The following is a 13,401-nucleotide window of genomic DNA, read 5'->3' as shown; positions in this document are numbered from 1 at the left end:
TTGGCCTCATAAAATGAGTTAGGGAGGATTCCCTCTTTTTCAATTGATTGGAATAGTTTCAGAAGGAATGGTACCAGCTCCTCCTTGTACCTCTGGTAGAATTCAGCTGTGAATCCGTCTGGTCCTGGACTTTTTTTGGTTGGTAGGGTATTAATTATTGCCTCAATTTCAGAGCCTGCTATTGGTCTATTCAGGGATTCAGCTTCTTCCTGGTTTAGTCTTGGGAGAGTGTAAGCGTCCAGGAAATTATCCATTTCTTCTAGATTTTCTAGTTGATTTGCATAGAGGTGTTTATAGTATTCTCTGATGGTAGTTTGTATTTCTGTGGGGTCCGTGGTGATATCCCCTTTATCATTTTTCATTGCGTCTATTTGATTCCTCTCTCTTTTCTTCTTTATTAGTCTTGCTAGCGGTCTATCAATCTTGTTGATCTTTTCAAAAAACCAACTCCTGGATTCATTGATTTTTTGGAGGGTTTTTTGTGTCTCTATCTCCTTCAGTTCTGCTCTGATCTTAATTATTTCTTGCCTTCTGCTAGCTTTTGAATGTGTTTGCTCTTGCTTCTCCATTTCTTTTAATTGTGATGTTAGAGTGTCCATTTTAGATCTTTCCAGCTTTCTCTAGTGGGCATTTAGTGCTATAAATATTCCTCTACACACTGCTTTAAATGTGTCCCAGAGATTCTGGTATGTTGTATCTTTGTTCTCATTGGTTTCAAGGAACATCTTTATTTCTACCTTCATTTCGTTATGTACCCAGTAGTCATTCAGGAGCAGGTTATTCAGTTTCCATGTAGTTGAGCGGGTTTTTTTTTTTTTTTTTTTTTTTTTGAGATGGAGTCTCGCTCTGTCGCCCAGGCTGGAATGCAGTGGCCGGATCTCAGCTCACTGCAAGCTCCGCCTCCTGGGTTCACACCATTCTCCTGCCTCAGTCTCCTGAGTAGCTGGGACTACAGGCGCCCGCCACCTCGCCCGGCTATTTTTTTGTATTTTTTAGTAGAGACGAGGTTTCACCGTGTTAGCGAGGATGGTCTTGATCTCCTGACCTCGTGATCTGCCCGTCTCGGCCTCCCAAAGTGCTGGCATTACAGGCTTGAGCCACCGCACCCGGCCGAGCGGTTTTGATTGAATTTCTTAGTCCTGAGTTCTAGTTTGCTTGCACTGTGGTCTGAGAGACAGTTTGTTATAATTTCTGTTCTTGTACTTTTGCTGAGGAGTGCTTTACTTCCAATTATGTGGTCAATTTTGGAATAAGTGTGATGTGGTGCTGAGAAGAATGTATATTCTGTCGATTTGGGGTGGAGAATTCTGTAGATATCTATTAGGTCTGTTTGCTGCAGAGATGAGTTCAATTCCTGGATATCCTTGTTAACTTTCTGTCTCATTGATCTGTCTAATGTTGACAGTGGAGTGTTGAAGTCTCCCATTATTATTGTATAGGAGTTTAAGTCTCTTTGTAAGTCTCTAAGGACTTGCTTTATGAATCTGGGTGCTCCTGTATTGGGTGCATATATATTTAGGATAGTTAGCTCTTCCTGTTGAATTGAACCCTTTACCATTATGTAATGTCCTTCTTTGTCTCTTTTGATCTTTGATGGTTTAAAGTCTGTTTTATCAGAGACTAGGATTGCAACCCCTACTTTTTTTTGTTCTCCATTTGCTTAGTAGATCTTCCTCCATCCCTTTATTTTGAGCCTATTGTGTCTGTGCATGTGAGATGGGTCTCCTGAATAAGGTCCAACCTTTTATACATCCTTTTTTGGGCATGTATCTCTGATTGGAAATTGCTATTCGTTATCAGTTTTCCAGTGCATCATTCCTGGATGTAAGTTTTCGGTGTTGCTTTCTATGGTACACAAATTTTGTGTACCATAATTTTGAGGAAAAAGAAGGTAACTTTGTAGTGTGGGGCTTTCAAATGGTAAAGGTCCTTTCTTTTTTCTTTTTAAAATTTCCAGTCCAATATAGATGAATACTTCTACAAAATACAATAAAAAATAAATTACTAGAAAAATAAAATGAGCCAGGCATGGTGGCTCATGCCTGTAATCATAGCACTTTGGAAGGCCGCGGTTGGCAGATCACCTGAGGTCAGGAGTTCAAGATCAACCTGGCCAACATGATGAAACCCCATCTCTAGTTAAAATACACAGTTAGCCGTATGTGATGATGCACACCTGTAATCCCAGCTACTCAGGAGGCTGAGGTAGGAGAATCACTTGAATCCAGGAGGCAGAGGTTGCGTGAGCCAAGATCACACTACTGCACTCCAGCCTGGGCGACAGAGTGAGACTCTGTCTTAAAACAAAAAAACAAACAAACAAAAACATAATAAAATTAAAGAAAAATAAAATGAAAAAGGCACACAAAATAAAATACAAGCCCCCCACTTTTTAAATTAGATTCAATAAACATAAAATTACATTGTCAAATTGTTCCATCATGTTTCTCAATGTGCTTATTCTGAATTTTGGTACCTAACTCCTCATGGGTTAGTAACACAAATTTGTGAATTGGTAATGATTCTTGGACCAGACTTTCTCAGATCTTGGACCAGACTTCTCTCAGATACTTTGAGTAGCACTGATACAGTGTACAGTACTACATAGTCTTAATTTTCCCCTTAATTTATGTTGTCTTTAGAAAGAGTAGAAGGTTTTAATGAGTTATGGATTATAGATTTATTAAAAAGAGAGGTAATTTACACTACGTAAAATCCCTAACACTTCCCTAGTTCTTATATATAACTGGTAAACTTTATTTTTCAGTTATAGTTACTAGTTCATTCTGGGGCTAAAATAAGAATGACTTTCCTGGTAATAGTAAGATTTGCCTTAACCCTTCAGTTATATATTCTCTGTCCTTTGAAACTTAAAACTGGCCTATTTTGAACATGAAAGGAAAAGTTATACCATTTAACACCACAAGATGTCACTTATGTAAAAATAAAGTTGGTATCCTAATACTCAAAGCTAGAAAGCCACAGGTAACTAGGTAAGTGAAGACACAGGTAAATTGAAAGTGTATATATTTGAAACAACTATTGGTTTTCAGCAAAGAGTTGAGGAAAATATTGCTAATTCAGCATTATTTTGACTCAAATATTGATATTTAGCAAAACAATTGGTATCTAAGATTTATGCAGTAATACATGTTAACTGGTCATATTCGAATCTACATAATGAAGAAGGTAGACCTAAAAGAACTTAATAAAAGTTAATATATTTTGAAGGTAAAGTAGGTGTTATGGTATTAACTCTTCTAAATCTTTACTGTTTTGGTGACAGGCAAAGAGGAATTTGGGAAGAAACATGTAATTTATATCAGAATTTTAAATAGATCCTTATGACATATGTGAGAAGTTCAACATTACATCAGGTTGAAACAGTGCCTAGGATTTTTCTTGTCTCTTCTCTGAACCTCAGAGTTATTAGTTTCTCTGCCTGTGTTAATGCAGTATTTGTTGTTGAAGACTAGCTTTTCTGTTAAACATGAAGAGCAAAACCTTTAGCTTTAATATTGAGATTCTGTTTTCTTGTGTTTAGTTCCAGAGAGCAGGTGCTTGTTCTGGGCACTCTGGGAATTTGGACTTTAGATGAGCAAACCAAGTTTCCATTAGTTTACGAGTAACACTATGCCTGGAATTAGAGGTTGGGCCGTTCTAAAAATTGACACTTCATTCCTCTTCATTGCTCACTTCTCTCTCCAGATAAAACTGGTAGAGGAGAATAATGGGACACTTTTGGGGAACAGAAAAGGGGAACAAGCAGGAGAAAATTATTTTCTTCGTTTTTTGTCATGTATGTGTGTGACCACATTTCCTTTCTATTTAGTTCCTATCTAATTCTTCTTTTTCTTACCTAACTTCAGTAAGATTTTTTTTAAGGTTTCTTTTAGGGTTTAGGTTTTTCATTATAAAAGTATACATAGTCATTAAGTAAATAGGAAAATACAGCAAAAAGCAAAAGAACAAAATACAGTCACATATATGGTTAATTTCTCTCCCTTTTCTGTTACCTGTGAAATGTGAAAGAGCCTGAAAAGTTTTATGCAGGGATCCTAAATTCCTTAAGGTGAACATTTATAGTATGTTTAATAGTCGTATGTTCTCAGAGACAGTTTTTATATATTACTGCCTCTACTGTTTAAATATTTTCAAGCTGTATTTTTAATTAGGAGGAAGTAGGTGTTTTAATTATTTAATTGCATTTTGTCTTCACTAGTGGTCACCATTGCATTTAATTTTATCAGCTGTTTGGAAAGTAAGGCTCATTTTTTTTTCGTAATAAATTTCATTGCCTTTATTCCTTTTGAAAAAAATGTGCTTAGCTTTTACTTATTTTTTTCTTGCAATGACAGTTTGTAACATTTAACGCTTGTATTAGTTTGCTAGGGCTGCCATAACAAAATGCCACAGACTGGGTGGCTTAATCAGCAGAAATTAATTTTCGCACAATTAGTGCCTGTACAAGATTAAGGTGTTGGCGGGTTTGGTTTCTGATGAGGCCTCTTTCCCTGGCCTGCAGATGGCGACCTTCTTGCTGCAGTTACTTACCATTGCCCATGATATTATTTCTAATTCTTACGAAAATGATATATTTTAAGCTATCTATTATAAAAATCAAAGCATGGATTTTTTTCCTTCTCTTTTGTAATAGGAATGAAGATCTAAAGCAAATGTTAGAGAGCAACAAAGATTCTGCTAAATTGGATGCTATGAAGCGGATTGTTGGGGTAGGTAAAATACTCGTTTACTTCAATTTTGGAAAAATGGACAAGCAGTGGTTATACTATATTAAATATATTAAATAATATGTTAAATACCAAGTCTGATATTCTATTTGGTGTTAATATTAACTTAGATTTTCCTGTCTAAAAATGTTAAACAAAAAGGTACATTATTAAAGTATCAAAAATCAAGAAACTTAGGTTTTAATTTTATCTTTTCTTTGTTTTAATTTCCCTGTATCTAATTTCAAGGTATTTCTACTATGAGAATGAGATAGTCATTTTGAAGACAAAATAAGATGATATACAAGCCTATTTTGACCTCCTACAAAGAGGGATACTAAAGAATGATTTTTTGTCCTTTCACAGCCTAAATGTTGTGAGCATACTTTCATCTGTTTTTCAGATTCTCTTACTACCAATAGAAAAACTTTATTCAGTTTAGAAGCCTAGAACTTCTAATAAATATTATTAAATATAAGAGCATTCACCAGTGTTCAGCTGTAAAGCAAAACATAAACAATTGATTAATAAGTTATGAGGATTCTCTTGCCAGAGAACTAAAGATATAATATAGTTCCTTAAATATTTTTAATTTTTTAATTTTAATTTTTTATTTTTCCAGGGTTCTAGTTGTATATACCATCTTTAGTAAAATAGTTTTGCAATTTGTGTTGCACTCTCTATATCTCATTTGGTTTTCCACATTCACAGAGAAACCTGCTTAATTCCAGTGACTATCTGATGCTAAGGAGTTTTGCTTTTGTTTCAGTGGAATCAAATTCATAAAACCGATTCTTCTTATTAATACTAGTTATCACCACCATTGCTGATCTTATTTTCCACTTAATTTTATATAATAAGGTCAAAATTGAATACATTTGCATAATTGCATAAATAAACTACTGTAATAAGGCGATGACACAACTAAAACAATACTGTTTTCCAGCAGGCAATGCCATCATATGAGAGCTTCAGATCTCTCTTCCTTTCTTGATATATTAAAGTCCAAATTACATTTAAGAAAGATAGTTAACAGGTATCAGCATGCTCTCTTAAAAAGTGAGGTGGTATGAAAATGAAATACATTAAAGTCAAGAACTAATTGTATCTGTAGGACATCTATAAGTGACTTGATCCATGCTTTCATGTTTATGTCATTTGGCAGTGTAGGGGAAATTTTGAGGATTCCATTGTAAATTTTTGATTTGTTAATGTTAAGCTTTATACATAAGAGGATTTATGGGCAGGCAGTTCTTGCTTTGCATGGCTTTTGTACACATGAATTTCAGTTACTACAGTTTAGTTAAGTAACACCAATCCCCTAACAATATGGTTCAAATTTCATTTACCATGGTATATTAATTGTGTACTTGGATAATGTACAAACTTGACTGCTAGCTCTTCATTCTACAAATAACTATGTAAATTATAAACATGTATCATAGTTTGTTTCCAACTATGATACATGACCAATCATGTCACTTCTTTCAAAATCTGTCAGCGATTGGTCACTGTGCATCTGTTACTCAGTTTATGCACAGACAACAAAGCATGTAGTTGTGTTGCCTCTTTGTCTCCCAGCAAGAAACACATTTTACAGAAATGAGTAATTGAAAGAGGCATTTGCCCAACAAACTGAAAGTACAGCAAAGTAATGAAAAGTGATAACATGTAATGAAAATCAGGTAGAATATAAATGAAGTTATACAGAAATAGCTGGCTGTGGAACTATTGACATTACAAGTTTTTAAGAGACTCTGAATTTATAGCTGGAGGAGCTTGGTAAAGGTGAGATTTTCAACCAGCATAAATGATGAAAGTGATTTTGTTGAAGAGAATGAAGCTGTCTCAGAGGAAGTGATGCCAGCAGAAGACCTCACATTCGTTAAAGGAACTCTAGGAGATAGTTGAGAACATTGAAAATGCAAAGGATAAAATGTTGGAAGCTGATCCAGACTTAGAAAGGAGCATGATAATTTACTGAGGAATACAAAAGATACTTCCTCAGTATCATGAGTTAAACACTGATAAGAGAACAAACTCTGTTCAAACTACTCTTGATAAGTTAATTTTCGTTCCTTTTTTTTTTCTTTTTAGAGATAGGGTCTTTCTCTGTTGTCTGGGCTGGAGTACAGTGGTACAGTCATAACTCACTGTAACCTTGAACTCCTGAGCTCAAGCATTCCTCCCACCTCAGCCTTCTGAGTAGCAGGGACTACAGATGTGTACCACTGTGCCCAGCTAATTTTTTTATTTTTATTTTTTATAGAGACAGGGTCTTGCTATATTGTCCAGGTTGGTGTAGAACTCTTGGTTTTATGTGATCTTCCCACCTCAACCTTTCAAAGTGCTGGAATTACAGGTGTGAGCCAGTGTGCCTGGCCAAGTTAATTTTCAATTTTTCTAATGTTTTAAGTTATAGTATACTAAATATTGATTTTTGTGTTTTCACTTTCCTATAAATTTATAACTGACAGTAAAAGAGTTAATGTTTTGACAGAAATTTTAAATAGTGTCCAGGGATTTAGTGAAATAAATTACCTTAATGGGATGTAAGAGCCATAGTTTAAAGAAATAAATAAGGGCAGTCCCTGCTTTTCTTGGTAGTGCAGGTCTGTGCCCTACAGGAATGCAAGCTGAAACCATGGAAAGAAATCTTTTTTTTTTTTTTGAGAGGGAGTGTCATTCTGTCGCCCTGGCTGGAGTGCAGTGGCATGATCTCGGCTCACTGCAACCTCCTGCAACCTCTGCCTCCCAGGTTCACGCCATTCTCCTGCCTCAGCCTCCCGAGTAGCTGGTACTACAGGCGCCGCCACCACGCCCGGCTAATTTTTTGTATTTTTTAGTAGAGACAGGGTTTCACCGTGTTAGCCAGGATGGTCTCGATCTCCTGACCTCATGATCCTCCCGCCTTGGCCTCCCAAAGTGCTGGGATTACAGGCGTGAGCCACATGCCCCATCGGAAAGAAATCTTAATAAGCCAATTGGAAAAGTTACAGTTGATCTATGATGTTTAAAATTTTTGTCAAAATAAGAAAATTAGCGGGGTATGGTGGTACATTGTTTTGAGTTAATGACTGTAATAAATAGTTTGGTATAAATCTTTCCAGACTGTTTATCCCTTGTTCTTCCCCTTTCTTCCTTCAATAACAGTGCTTTGGTTCTATGTATGCTTTAGAGAATTCAACTTGGGGCTGTTGCTTGCATCTTTTTAAAAATTATTGGGTTGGAAATTGTTTAAAAGACTAAGATTTTTATGCAGTGTTGGTGTGCATCAGGATGAATTCCTGGTTATCGGGCCTGAGGTTTTACTAGTGATGTGACACCTATAGAACTTTAGTGGGTTTTCTATCAGTTTTGCTCCAGTGTAGTCTCTGGGATACAAAATAAGGGTCAGTTAACTTTCTGTATCTCCATGTATTCTTGGCTGTTGATTCTTAAGAGTTACAGTTGGGTCTGAAACCCTTTGAAACGTTTTCTCTCCGTTTTTGTTACCTGTGAATTAACTAGCAATTTTCTATAAATTCAAAATTCTGAACTTTTATCTCATCTTTATTGCTTTGAAGAATGACCAGTGGAAATTAAAAATTAAACATAATTTCATCCTTTTTCAAAACACTAGGTTTAAAAATTATGTGAATTTTTGCATCTAGATTATTATTCAATACAGTCATGCATCATTTAGAGTCATGCATTGCTTAATGACAGGGATGCTTTCTGAGAAATGCATCCTTAGGCAGTTTTTTGTGTGAACATCATAGAGTGTACTTACACAAACCTGGTATACTTACACAAGCTTACTACACACTTAGGCTATATGACATAGTCTATTCTTCCTAGGCTGTAAATCTGTACAGCATGTTACTGTACTGAATACTGTAGGCAATTGTAACAAAATGGTATTTGTATATCTAAATGTAGAAAGTTACAGTAAAGATACAGTATTATAATCTTATAATAAGATTATATATGTGGCCCCTCCTTGGCCAAAACATGTGGCACATGACTGTAATTTAAAAATAACACAAAATTCAATCAGTGTAACATACCACATTAACCGAAGGAAAGGGGAAAATCCCTCACAATCATCTCAATTTATGTAGAGAAATATGTGACAAAATTTAATACACTTTGATGATAAAAGTACTCAACAAACTAAGAATAGGAGGAAACTACCTCAGCCTATCTGTTAAAGAGCAGGTGTGGAAAACCCAAAACTAGCATCATACTCAGGAGTGAAAGACTGAAATCTTTTACTCCAAGATGAGAAACAAGGATGCTTGCTTTTACCACTTCTATGCAACACAGTATTGGAAATTTTAGCCAGAACAATCAGGCAAGAAAAAGAAATAAAAGGCATCCAAATGGAAAAGGAAGAAGTAAAATTATTTTTATTCGCATTGTCTGATATGTAGAAAACCCTAAAGATTCCACAAAACACTGTTACAACCAATACGCAAATTTACCCAAGTTGCAGGATAGAAAAGCAACGCACCAAAATCACTTGCATTTCTATACATTAACAATGAACAATTTGAAAAGAAAATTAAACAAATATTCATTTATAATAGCCTCAAAAGGAATAAAATATTCAAGAATAAGCTTAACCAAGGAGATGAAAGACTTGTACACTGAAACATTACTGAGAAAAATTAAAGAAGACAGAAATAAATGGAAAGACATCTATGTTTCTGGGTTAGAAGACTAATATTGTTAAGATGTCAAAATGATCTGTATATTCAATGCAATTCCTATCAAAATTCCAATGATGTGTTTGGCAAAAATAGAAAAAACTTCATCCTAAAATTTATGTAGAATCCCATGAGTCCCCAAATAGCCAAAACAACCTTGAAAAGGAGCAGAATTGACTGGGCACAGTGGCTCATGTATGTAATCCCAGCACTTTAGGAAGCCAAGGCAGGAGGATCATTTGAGCCCAGGAGTTTTAGATCAGCGTAGACAACATGGCAAGACCTTGTCTCTACAAAACTAATAATAAGAAAAAATTACCGCCTGTGCCTGTGGTCCCAGCTGCTTGGGAGGCTGAGGTTGTGGTACTGCTTGGAGTGAGCTGTGTTCATGCCACTGCACTCCAGCCTGGGCAACAGAGCGAGACCCCATTTCAAAACCCTGTCTCAAAAAAAGAAAAACAAAACAAAGTTGAATGTCTCATACTTCCTGATTTCAAAACCTATAGCAAAGCATAGTCATGAAGACATTGTGGTACTGGAATAAAGACAGATAATGTATAGTCCAATGGAACACAATAGGGAGCTCAGAAATAAACCCTGACATAATGGTCAAATGATTTTTGATAATGATACAAGATCAATCAATTGGGAAAGGACAATCTTTTCAGCAAATAATGTTGAGGAAACTGGATTATCTGTATGCAAGAAAATGGTGTTGTATTTCTTTCTATATCACACCATAGATAGAAATAAATAAAAATGGATCAAAGACCTAAATGTGAGAGCTAAAACTATAAAACTATTAGAAGAAAGCTTAGAGAAAAAGCTTCATGACATTGGATTTGGCAAAGGGTTCTTAGATACAACACTAAAACATGAGCAGTTAAAAAAAAAAAAAGTAGATTATTTGAATTTTATCAAAATTAAAACTTGTGTACGTCATAGGACACTGTCAACAAAATGAAAAGGCAACCCGTAGAATACAAGAAAATATTTGCAAATCATATATCTGATAAAGGTATGATATCCAGAATATATAAAGAACTCCCACAGCTCAACCATTAAAAACCGACCAGATGGCTGGGTGTGGTGGCTCACGCCTGTAATCCCAGCACTTTGGGGAGGCTGAGGCGGGCAAATTACTTGAGGTCAGGAGTTTGAGACAAGCCTGGCCAGCACAGTGGTCTCTACTAAAAAGACAAATCCTGTCTCTACTAAAAATACAAAAATTAGTCAGGTGTGGTGGTGGGCACCTGTAATCCCAGCTGCTCGGGAGGCTGAGATGGGAGAACTGCTTGAATCGAGGAGGCAGAGGTTGCAGTGATCCAAGATCGCGCCACTGCACTCAGCCTGTGGCAGAGCGAGACTGTGTCTCAAAAAACAACAACTGGTGGCTCACGCCTGTAATCCCAGCACTTTTGGGAGGCCGAGGTGGGCAGATCACGTGAGGTCAGGAGTTCAAAACCAGCCTGGCCAACATGGTGAAACCTCGTCTCTTTTAAAAATACAGAAATTAGCTGGGCATGGTGGCAGGCGCCTGTAATCCCAGCTACTTGAGAGACTGAGGCAGGAGAATTGCTTGAACTCAAAAGGCAGAGGTTGCAGTGAGCCAAGGTCACGCCATTGCACTGCAGCTTGGGTGACAAGAACGAAACTCTGTCTCAGAAAGAAAAGAAAAGAAAACAACAGCAACAACAACAACAAAAACCGACCAAATGAAGAAATGGGTAAAAGACTGGAGTAAACATTTCTCCAGAGAAGATATATAGATGGCCAGTAATTACAGAGAAAGATGCGCAGCATCACTAATTACTAGGAAAATGGAAATCAAAACCATAGTGAGATCACTTTCCACCATTAGGATGATTATTATCAAGAAAACAAAATTGTAAGTGTTGGTGAGGGTAGAGAAATAAGAACGCTTATGCATTGCTGGTGGGAATGTAAAATGGTGCAGTTACTGTGGAAGACAGTATGGTGGTTCCTTAAAAAATTAAAAATGGAATTATCAGATAATTCACCATTCTCCTTTTGGGTATATACTAACAACAATTGAAAGGAGATACTTGAACAGATATTTCTACATCACTGTTCATAGCAGCATTATTTATAGTAGCCAATAGGTGGAAACAACCCATGTGTTCATCAGTGGATGAATAAACAAAATGTGGGACATCTGTGCAATGGAATGTTATTCAGCTTTAAGAAGGAATGGAATTCTGATGCATGCTACACCATGGATGAACCTTAAGTCATTATGCTGAGTCAAATAAGTCAGACACAAAAAAATAATATTGTATGATTCCACTTTTATCAGGTACCTAGAATAATCAAACTCATAGAGACAAAAAGTGGAATGGTGGTTGCCAGCGGCTAGGGGGAAAGTGAGAAATTGGAAGCTTGTCTTTCAAAAATCATTTTGGACATTTATTTTAAATATTATGAACCCTGTTAAAAACAGTTCTGTAGACATGAGCTCTGTCCCACTCATTATGCTTTCACTTTTTTTTTTTTTTAACGTACATTCCTCCTCATTATTTTTTTATTTTCTATTTTTTGTTTTTGAGATGGAGTCTCACTCTGTGGCCCAGGCTGCAGTGCAGTGGTGTGATCTGGACTCACTGCAAACTCCGCCTTCTGGGTTCAAACAATTCTTCTGCCTCAGCCTCCCAAGTAGCTGGATTACAGGCGTGTGTCACCACACCCAGCTAATTTTTGTAATTTTAGTCAAGATGGGGTTTTACCGTGCTGGTCTTGAACTCCTGACCTCCAGTGATCTGCCCTCCCAAAGTGAAGGAATTACAGGCATGAGGTACCGCGCCCGGCCCCTCCTCATTCTTTAGATTTTTGGTTTATTTTCAGGTGACGGGGGCATTTCATTTAGGAAGAGAATGTAGATGACATTCTTTCAAAGTCCTTGCTTGGGAACAGGTTTCCATTTTTTTTCCATGTGAAAATAGATTACTTAAGAATAGTATTATTGGGTTGCAGTGTTTTCTTTTCCTTAAAATTTTGTAGATTTTATTCTTGATTTCATCTGGCTTTAGCTGTACAGAGCAGAAATGTGATGCGATGACAATGAGATTGCTTTTTAAAACAACTTTTAATTTTTATTTCTTTTCATTTTATTATTATTACTATTTTTTGTTTGTTGTTTTGAGATGGAGTCTCGCTCTGTCGCCCAGGCTGGAGTGCAGTGGCACGGTCTCAGCTCACTGCAACCTCTGCCTCCTGGGTTCAAGTGATTCTTCTGCCTCAGCCTCCTGAGTAGCTGGGATTATGGGCACCCACCACCACACCCAGATAATTTATTTGTATTTTTAGTAGAGATGGGGTTTCACCATGTTGGCCAGGCTGGTCTCCAACTTCTAGCCTCAAGTAATCCGCCCGCCTTGGTCTCCCAAAGTGCTGGGATTACAGGCATGAGCCACTGCACCCAGCCATATATATATACATATATATTTAATTTTTGTGGGCACATAGTAGGTATATGTATTTTGGGGGTACATGAGATGTTTTAATACAGGTGTGCATGTGAAATAAGCATATGATAGGGAATGGGATATCTAGCTCCTTAGGCATTTATCCTTCTGAGTTACAAACAATTCAATTACACTGTAAGTTATTTAAAAATGTACAATTACATTATTATTGATTGTAGTCACCCTGCTGTGCTGTCAAATAGAAGGTCTTATTCATTAATTCTGTTATGTTTGCACCCAGTAACTACTCCACCTTCCCTGTATCCCCCACTTACTTTCTCAGCCTCTGGTAACCATCCTTCTACTCTCTATGTCCCTAAGTTCAATTGTTTTGATTTTTAGATCCCACAAATCTAAAAATTGTGATGAGATGTTTGTCTTTGTTTTTTTTTTGAGATGGAGTCTCGCTCTGTTGCCCAGGCTGGACTGCAGTGGCACGATCTCTGCTCACTGCAAGCTCCGCCTCCCGGGTTCACGCCATTCTCCTGCCTCAGCCTC

General features: G+C 36.8%; 1 protein-coding gene across 5 annotated transcripts in view; it reads left to right on the top strand.

Moving 5' to 3' along the window:
* AP3B1 (adaptor related protein complex 3 subunit beta 1) overlaps window positions 1-13,401 on the top strand; it is a 314,641-nt gene that overhangs the window by 34,106 nt on the left and 267,134 nt on the right. For all 5 annotated transcript variants that reach the window (XM_023214919.1, XM_023214920.1, XM_023214922.2 and 2 more), the window contains exon 2: window positions 4,658-4,733. In XM_023214919.1, the coding sequence (XP_023070687.1) occupies window positions 4,658-4,733 (76 nt within the window). The remainder of the gene's footprint in view (window positions 1-4,657; window positions 4,734-13,401) is intronic.

This window comes from Piliocolobus tephrosceles, chromosome 4, assembly GCF_002776525.5.
Source record: "Piliocolobus tephrosceles isolate RC106 chromosome 4, ASM277652v3, whole genome shotgun sequence".
Classification (NCBI taxonomy): Eukaryota; Metazoa; Chordata; class Mammalia; order Primates; family Cercopithecidae; genus Piliocolobus; species Piliocolobus tephrosceles.
The sequence above is the reverse complement of the archived record's forward strand: the minus strand, read 5'-3'. Positions and strand labels throughout refer to the sequence as shown.